This window comes from Uloborus diversus, chromosome 5, assembly GCF_026930045.1.
Source record: "Uloborus diversus isolate 005 chromosome 5, Udiv.v.3.1, whole genome shotgun sequence".
NCBI classification, from domain to species: Eukaryota; Metazoa; Arthropoda; class Arachnida; order Araneae; family Uloboridae; genus Uloborus; species Uloborus diversus.
In genome coordinates, this window is record NC_072735.1 from 78,300,041 (window position 1) to 78,309,549 (window position 9,509).

At 32.5% G+C, this 9,509-nt stretch overlaps 1 protein-coding gene across 1 annotated transcript in view; it reads left to right on the forward strand.

Moving 5' to 3' along the window:
* The window catches only part of LOC129221875 (protein disulfide-isomerase A5-like), an 87,047-nt gene extending 81,771 nt beyond the window's left edge, over positions 1-5,276 (forward strand). Inside the window, exons 19-21 of the mRNA XM_054856242.1 lie at positions 1,185-1,252; positions 4,077-4,158; positions 5,158-5,276. Of these exons, the coding sequence (XP_054712217.1) occupies positions 1,185-1,252; positions 4,077-4,158; positions 5,158-5,174 (167 nt within the window). The 3' untranslated portion in view covers positions 5,175-5,276. The remainder of the gene's footprint in view (positions 1-1,184; positions 1,253-4,076; positions 4,159-5,157) is intronic.
* The last annotated feature ends 4,233 nt before the right edge of the window (positions 5,277-9,509 follow it).

The following is a 9,509-nucleotide window of genomic DNA, read 5'->3' on the forward strand; positions in this document are numbered from 1 at the left end:
AACTAACACAATTCAGATTTCTGTGTAAAAGATCAAAGGAGGGGAAAATTGACGAGGATTTGACATCCAGACACGGAAGTGACACAAGAATCCATGAATGTGTTAATGCCCTACAAAGAACTTCAGAGAAATGCAATAACTTCAAACCGACTATTATAACCAACTATTTTTATAAACAGTAAGTTTATTCATGTGTTCTTTATGCAGGTCAACCATATATATCAAAATAATTATAAAATAAATTTGTCAGGTACTCATTGCTAGAATTAAGTTTTTTTTTTATCTATGGAACTTAACCCCTGTTTTAAAACTACTATGAAGTCTTAATTTAAGCAGTTTTGATTTACGTAGCACTTTCGTGGAACATAACCCCGGCATAAAACGAGGATCTGCTGTATATGAAAAGCTGAAATGTTGGGACTTAAAGAAGCAAAAATGAGTACTAGAAATAACAGCAGTTATTGTTAACGACAAATAGTTAATGTGATAGTCTCTTTGAGTTAAGAACCTGGTTTTCCTCTCAAACAGAACCTTGGCTACGCCACTGCAAACGATTGACCAAAAACTAAGGGTTCCATGAAAAAAGTGAGCATTTAAAAGGGTTCCACTGATCAAAGAAATTAAAAAACGCTGGTCAAATAGAAAATTTGAAAATTGTAATTTCATATGTGTCATGTGTAAAACATATTTTGTTTGTGTGTTTTTTTATTTGCATACCTGCATTATTCGATGCACAATTTTTATTGTTATATACTCAAAAACAAAATTTTTTGCATACTTAACAAAAACCCTTTGAAAAAAAATGATATTCTGATAAGTTTTTATTTCAAAAAGTGAGCTGTGAATGGAATGCTTAGGAATGATGCACAACCTTGTAGCATCTCATTTCTTTCATTGATGATTTCGGGGCATTCAAGTTTTGCATTGCCTTTTTATGTTGATTATTAGTATTGTTACTGTAAATATTATTTGAATTCTAATAAGAAGTTTTTTCTTTTGAATGGTCAAATTAATGATTTTTAGTTTGTTGAGGAAAAGAAACTCTTTTGAAGTCTAGTTTGACATCTGTATGTGTTTTAGAAATATGGTAGAAATGTTAAAAATATGATAGAAATGTTAATGCAATATTTTTTTTGTTCTATTATTTGTATTGTACATGCTAATTAAATTTTTACTTTCTTTAGGGTGTGGCCATTGTAAAGCCATGAAACCCGCTTTTGCAGAAGCTGCTGCCCTTTTAAAAGAGAAAAATGTATGTTGTTTTTTGTTTTGCAGCTATATATACATTCAGCTCTCGATAACTCGAAGTACCAAAGGACCGGCTAAAACGTTCGAGTTAAGGGAAGTTTGCACAAGTCTCAAGAGTTTGGGACTGAGGGAAAGCTTCGAGAATAAGGAATATTCCGTGTAACAAGCTTCGAGTTATCGAGATTTCACTGTAAATATACCCTGGTAAACAAAATTATAGACTCAGAAATTTTTGATTTTTTTTTTAAATCATAACTCAGGAAGGTGTGGTTTTGGGTACATTCAGTTCAATTCTTATTTTTTTTTTCCAAATCCTTAATGTTTCTTCCAAAAGTTTAGAAGTTTTATGTCTTCTACCTTTCAAGCAAATTTACATTTTTGGATTTTTTTTTTCCAATTCTCTTTTGTCTCTATAACTATTATTTGGCATCTATCATTTCTATAAATATCGTTTGGCTGCCTCTTAAGGTTCTTAAGCCACAAAACCCAACAGAACCAACCAACCAACCAACCAACCAACCAACCAACCAACCAACCAACCAACCCTAACTTTATTTTAGTCTGTGACTAATTACCATAACAACTACGAAAGTTTCATAGAGAGGGTATGTATTAAACAAACTGCTACATTTGGAAGTTTCATGTAAGGCTTGCCATAGTTCCTGAAATGAAGAAAAATGAATTTTGTTAACCCTAGGTGATTATGAGCTAAAAGAATTATTCAGTCACATTTGCTAAGTAAAAAGAGATAGATATATAGTTTTCCTCAAAACTTTGGCTGTTTTGAACCATAAACAAAAATGTAAACAAATACAACCAGCACCACATAAGTGTGGAAATTGTGAATTAAGTCGACTCCCGCTGCAACGCGATTCGACTTACGCAAAATGGCTCTAACCTGATTTTTTTTCACCAGTAAAGAATTTTAGACCTAAAGCAAATTCCTCATACGCAACACGAATGTTTTCGGAAGGTAATTATCGGCTTTGTTATTGGCTACTAAAATATATTTTTCGTGAATGGACCTTCATCCCTAGCATCACTGAGAGCGGAAGTTCCCATACTGTACATCACTTATACAAATTACTACTCCTCCCTCATTTTCCCTTATTTTTTCGTTCTAAATGTTAAAGTTATTGAAATATAATGACGCCCAAGAGCACTGTTTCATCTTGTGAAGATCGAAAAAAAAAGAGAAAGTTTCTGACAATTATAGAAAAGCTAAAGATTATGTGCTTGAACAACTATAAAATGCATCGAAGGTAGCACGACAATTGGGTATGGGGGGTTGATCTTCCATATGTACAATTAAAAGTTAAGAAAAGGATATCCGTAAAAGTTCACCAAGTAGTATCTAAACAAAATGCAAAAATTATGAAAATGGACGCTGCTCTTGTATTGCGAATTTAAGAAACCAGGAAGAGGGGTGTTGCTATAAATGGAAATGTTGCAAAAGAACTAGTGAAGCAACTGTACTGTATTTTCAAAAATATATAAGAATAACGGGGGGCAATTAGTCGCTAATTTCTGAAATGCACCTTAATGCAACAAAAAAAGAACTGATAATTTTAAGGGTATTTTAAACTTTTTTAAAATTATTTTCTATGTATCCTTTAACATTATGCATCCTTTAAATAAACTATTTATTTTAACTAGGGCTGGACGATGTATCAATGCATTGTAAAAAATTGGTGTACATCCTACATCATTAAACTGGTTTAGAATTTTTCTCTAAACGGATTTATTGATACCGCACTGACTACAAATCCAGGCTCGGATGTACAGACTCCGGTCCCAATTGTTGCTGTTTTAACCTTTTAATTGTTTTTAAACGCTGTTGGAAGTGGGGCCACCTCAACTGTAGGTCACTGTGACCTACCAAAAATGTCCTTATTTGACAACTTTTTTCTGACGATTCTGTAAATTTGGAGAATGCGTTGTAAAATTGCCTCTTTAAAGAATAATGTTGTTTATTGTCTCTTCTCATTAGATGCATGTTTGTGTTCATGCTCATATGTTATCATTCGGTAAAACTCAGAGGATCATTCGGCAAATTAAAATGCCCCTCCCCCCAAACCAAAAATGTTAAGTTCTGGGCGTCTGTGTGGCAGATCATAAGGGAACAAAGTGCTTCAATTTTCCCAACACTGGCAGTAAATGCAATTTTTTAACCTCTTAATGGAAAATATTCTGATAAACAAAGTTTATTTAATAATCATTCACCAAAAAAAAAAAAAAAAAAACTACCTTAATCACAAAATAGCTACACAAAGATGGCACACACGTATTTTGGCAATTCGAGGAATCCCCTTTAAAATGCAAGGAGAGATTGCTTCCATAAGCTTACATCTTTTTGCATTTAAAACGGAAAGGTTCATTGAAACCCCAAAACACATGCTCACAATATTCACTGCTATCCGCACCTGCAACGCCGGTTTCTTCTTTTTTTTGACAATTTCTTTGCTGGTGGTACCCAAAAAAAAAAAAAACTTGCATCACAACCTTGCAATGTAAGGTTGGCAATGTATCACAATGTAGAAATACCTACATCGCCCAGCCTTGATTGTAACTATGTTTATTTTAAACTAATTTTTACACACATATAGCATTATGTAGGAACTATGCAGATTTCTTCTCAGAGGGTTAAAACGCTGTATTTCTAGGTAGGCAAAGATTGCCATAATTCTGGTGTTAAAATGCATTTTGATTTAACATTTGCAAACTTTTTGGGGATACTTTTTGAGGCACAGAAATTTATAATATAAGATGTGTTTTAAGCCTATGAAAATTTTCATTTATTATTAAACTTCAGTTATGTATTATTATAGCCAAACTGCTTGTTAGCTGCAGTAGATGCTACAGTTGAAAATACTCTTGCTTCAAGGTACTCTGTGAAAGCATTTCCTACTAGTAAGTTTCCTTCTTTTTTGTGCATTAGTTGTTCCAAGTGGTTTCTTTTGTTCATTAGACATTCAAATAATTTTCTACATGAAACTATTACATTTAAATGCAAAGTTCTTTTCTGTAGAGAAAAATTGTTAATAGTTTGTGGCAAAAGCATTCTTCACAAAAATAATTTTACGCAACTGGAGGTAAATTTATAAATACATTTTTGGTGCAAAAGGCAAATTTTACATTATTTTCAATAATTTGCATTGCAATTAATATCCAGTTCTGATTTTCGAAACTTAGACAATTAATAGTCTTGTCTACTGCCATCTTGCGAATGCCCAAATACAATGACTATGCCAAAAATTAGAGATAATAGATTTTTGAATATGTTAAATACAATTAATTTTAAAAATCCTCAAAAAACTACATTTAACATGAAATAGTTCCTTGCACATTAGTGTCTAAAACAGATAGGATAAAATTAAATTCTCAATATGCAATTTGAAAGGTAAAATTTTGCATAATGCAATAACATTTTTAAAAATTAACAGAAAGAAAAAAATACTTTACAGCACATTTTGCGTTATTTTTAACAATTTGCGTAGCAACGAATATTCAATTCTTTTTTTGAAAGCTTAGTTACTTTAAGAGTTATAAGTCCACCCCCCCCCCCCTTAAAAAAAAATCATCGCAGTTGACGTTGTTTTCATTATTTTACAGTTAAATCAACATATAATTTTGCTTTGTGTTTGAAAACTTAGGCACTTAGCAGCCTGTCTACTTCCACCTTGTGAATGACCAAATATGGTGACTTAAATTATATAATGGGCGTTTTAATATGGCGTTTTTAAATGCATATAATGCAAACTCTAATCATTACCATTTAGCCAGTGCCTAGTGATTAAACTCATTGCTTCATGTTTTTCTATTACAATGTCATTTTCATTAATGTATTTATGTTAAACTTTTCATAATTCAGTTTCAAAATATTAAGTTTTTTTTTTCTTTCTTTTATAGTAAAACTCTTCAGGTGAGTAACAGTTATGTTCATATTGTGGGTAAGTTTTGATTTTGTTTCAATGGATTTTGAGGAGAACAGGCAAGTTTTTGAGGAGTCATTAGTGTTTAGCCTTTTAATATTTCCAAACAGTTATGTGTGTCCATTAACTGTTTAAATCAATTTTTTTAAATATTTTTAGAAATGGAAACTTTGTAATGGAATATAATCACGGAAGAAGTACTGATGACATTGTTGCCTTCATGATGAATCCTCATGTAAAAGAAGAACTTTGAGCTAATAATTAAGAGCTATCCAAGGTTTGTGATGCTTAAATATATTTAAATCTGTTGCACTTATGAGCTTTTCAGCTAAAACACTCATAAAATTTTTGAAACTTGTTACTGTACCTCATGAAGAAATGTGAAATGTAAATTTTCAGTAAAAAGAACAAGTTTTTTTTGTTGTTGTAAATTTGGTTCATTAATCCATTGAGCACGTCGTTAATACAAGTGCGACAGGCTGTCCCTGACAATGCTTTTTTTGACGATGCTTATTTAGGACTAGAAAGTTGCCCGTCAAGGTATGACAGGTAAAAATTGCTTCTACTCTTCTACATTTGAACGAAGCAATTTCCTGTTCAGTAATGTTTTGACAGTTGAAATTTTAAGCCCCACAACCAGTGGATTAACCCTAAACTCCAGTAGATAGCGTTAATTTTTTTTGTTTCTTCATTCCTCTGAAATGCCAGTCTTATCAGTAGAACTGTTAAGATACCGGATCAAGTTCAGCCTTGTCACAATAAAGCCTTTCCCTGCATGTTAAACATTACCAAAACACATTATCAAATTATCATACCGTGGCGCGAGTTTCATTGTTGAAACACGCCGGTTACTCGATCATCGGCTATTATTTATATGAGGAATATGATTAGTTGGATTTTGGATAATCAGTTTAGACATGGGATTGCAAATAGGTTTCCTGGTCATAGAGCCAGGGATTCAGCCAAAAGTTGTAATGTTCACGACAAGCTGCGGAATTCAAAAGTCAATAGTTATCGAAAGTAAGGGATATTTCTCTTCGCTTTCAACTCATCCCTAAGTTTCTTTAAAAGTGCCATTACCCGTCAGTGTTGATCATTATGGCCCTATTAAAATGAATTTTTGAACTGGTTTGCATCAAAAGCAATTTTTGTACATTTTGATGTAACTCTTCATTTTGAACAGGCCCCAATGGGAGGTCACTGTGACCTCCCCAAAATGTCCTTATTGGGCAAATTCTGTCTTGACAATTTGACAACTCTGGAAACAGTTTTGCAATTATTTCTTTTTATGTATACAGTGAAACCTGTGTATATCAATATGCCTATAACAATAAACCTGACTATAAGGATATTTTCCTTGGCCCCAGCAAAATTTCAGCATAAATAATCAAACTGTTTGCCACGATAACCTGTCTATAAAACTATTTTTTAGGTCCCAACAGTATGGTTGTAGACAGGTTTTACTGTATTTCTTTTCTTTAAGTGTGGGTATGGACATATGCTTGTATTTTGTCATTCGGTTAAATTCAGATTTCATTCGGTAAATTGAGAATTTCTCCCCCTCTCAACAGTAGAAGTTCTGGAATCTTACTAAAAATTTGATGGTTTTGCACCTGCTTTAGAACATTGATAATTTTAAGCTCATGTGTATGTGAACTTATATAAAGACATGCCTTTGCATCCATAAACATTTTTGTTTTTCCATGGAAAAAAGTTATTTACAACCTCGAAACACATGTCCGTATGGTTTTTAGAAAAATTTAAATTGAGATTTTTTAGAGCACTTTTGAGATTATTTAGAGCATCTATAAGAGCATCTTTGTGTACTTCTGATAGAAACAAGAAGTGAAAATTAGTCTCCCAGATAATTTATTTTAAAGAATTATTGTTGGTATGTGTAGGGGGAGGATTAAAATACATAAGTTTATACTGAATTCCTGACCATTATTTTTATTTAAAAACTGGAAGTGACATATGAATAAACGACATACGACTGTTCTCAAACAATTGATTGTTACTGTTTCATTTATTAGTTTGAATTATCAAGTCAAATATAATTTTAGGAATTTCATTCTCAGAATATTAGTTATTTATTTATTGTTTAAATCAACGATAATCAGGAGCTTGTTGCATAGTAAATTGTTGTGAAGTTAAAAAAATCTGTTGGGAAAGGGAAACCTAAGTAACATTTCAAATCTAAATTATCATCAGCTGCGTTGCGGCACAGTATACTCAAATTACAAAGCGTCGCTTTGTATCTTACAATTAAATGTTTGCGCATTTAAATCTTCAATCTGGGTTCTACTAATCCCTATGGTGCCTTGGACAAGGGCTCCACAGCTGCTCACTATTTGCTTAGAAAGAACGGCAAAACTTTAGTAATTTTTTTTTTTTTTAAATAAAACATTGAATTATCTCTCTTTCTCTCTGAAAGGCAGTTAATTGGCTTATAGAATCAAATATAAATGAATATCTTATGGATTAATAACATTATTCCTGGTCGGAGAAAACCAGAACATTTCCGAAAAAATGAAAAAAACTTTTTTTCCCTAGGAGTTTACAGTTGAGTCCCGACTTACGCGAGGGATGCGTTCCAAGACCCTTCGCGTAAGTTGAAATTTCGCGTCGTGGAAAAGGGTATGTGTAAAAACTTTTATAAACATACCCATACGATAAAAGACCCTTGTAAACCCCACCTCAAACTGTTAAAAAACCATTTCTTAACTATGCATAACTGTTTTCTAAATAAAAAATTGAATTTTTATTTATTATATTTAAAAAAAACCGTTTTATTTAACATAAAAAACTGCTACAATGCAGAAAATCAATAATCAACGGAAAAGAAAGACGTAAAATAAAGTATTATGTAGTAAGAAAAACAAATGCACTATAGTTGTACCAAAAAACATATACTGTACAATAGATCCAGTAATGATATTTGTAACTTAAAAAATCGCAGATGGTGATGATTTATGCTGCGTGATCAAACTGTTATTCTTATATAATTTTAAATGCACAATACAGTTGCTTCACTAGTTCTTTTATAACGTTTCTATCTATGGTAGCACCCCTCTTCCTGATTTCTTAAATTCACAATGCAAGAGGAGCTTCCATTCTCATAATTTTTGCATTTTGCTTAGAAACTACTCTGTGAACTTTTACGGATTTCCTTTCTTGCTTTTTAATTGTAGATATGGAAAATTTACTCATACTTAATTGTCGTGCTACCTTCGACGCATTTTATAGTTGTTCAAGCACATAATCTTTAGCTTTTCTTTAATTGTCAGAAACTTTCTCTTTTTCCTTCTATCTTCACAAACTTTAAATAAACCAGCGCTCTTAGGTGTCATTATATTTCATTAACTTTCCCATATAGAATGGCAAATGAGAAGTAGAGTTATTTGTATAAGCGATGTTCAGACTAGTACGGTGTGGGAGCTTCCGCTCTGTTATGCCAAAGGGATAAAGGTCCACTCATGAAAAAACCACGATTCCCTTCGGAAAATTTTTGTGTTGCGGGTGAATAATTCGCGTTAGGAATAAAATTCGTTACCGGGAAATATTCGCGCTATAGCCATTTCGCGTAAGTCGGATCGCGTTGTAGCGGGATTCAACTGTATTTCCACTTAAAAAAAATTGAAAAAATGAATTTTTTCAATTTTTCGGGAAGTTTTAATTGAACTTTTCAGCAAAAAGTGATTACAAATTTCTCATACTTCAATTCTGATGCAATTTCCTCCCCCCCACCCCTCCTTGTATGTTCAAATACTGTTTGACCTTGATAATGCAAGTTGTTGTATGATAATATAATTTGCATATAGATCCAATAGCACAATATTTTATATTATAAGGAGGGGTTCAGAGACTATCCTCCTTAAATTTTTTAAAAGCGGCTGTTTAAAAAACTTATTTTTTGATGATATCAAAGAAAGGTGGTTCGGAGGCATTCGTCTGAATATTTTCGAAAATTAAGTCTTAAATACACGATTGTAAGATCATATTTGGTAACATTAGGGACAGCAATCTTTCGAAATTGAAGCTCCAAAAACAATTTTAAGCGATTTTTGAACACAGTTTTAAGCAATATTGTAAGGTATTCGGAGACTTTCCCTGGAAATTTTGCAAAATTGGAGTTCTGCAAATGAAAGTTGATGTTCTGTAATGTTTTTGGTGGGAGAGAGGGATTGGGAGGACTTTTATTTTCAGATGAACTTGGAAAAAGAAGGAAGAAATAGGATGGGGCAAGGGCGCCCATCTGCAAAATTTTAAGGGGGAGGAGCTCAGATATTTTCCTCATGGTTTAGCAGGATGAAAGAAACATAGAAACCG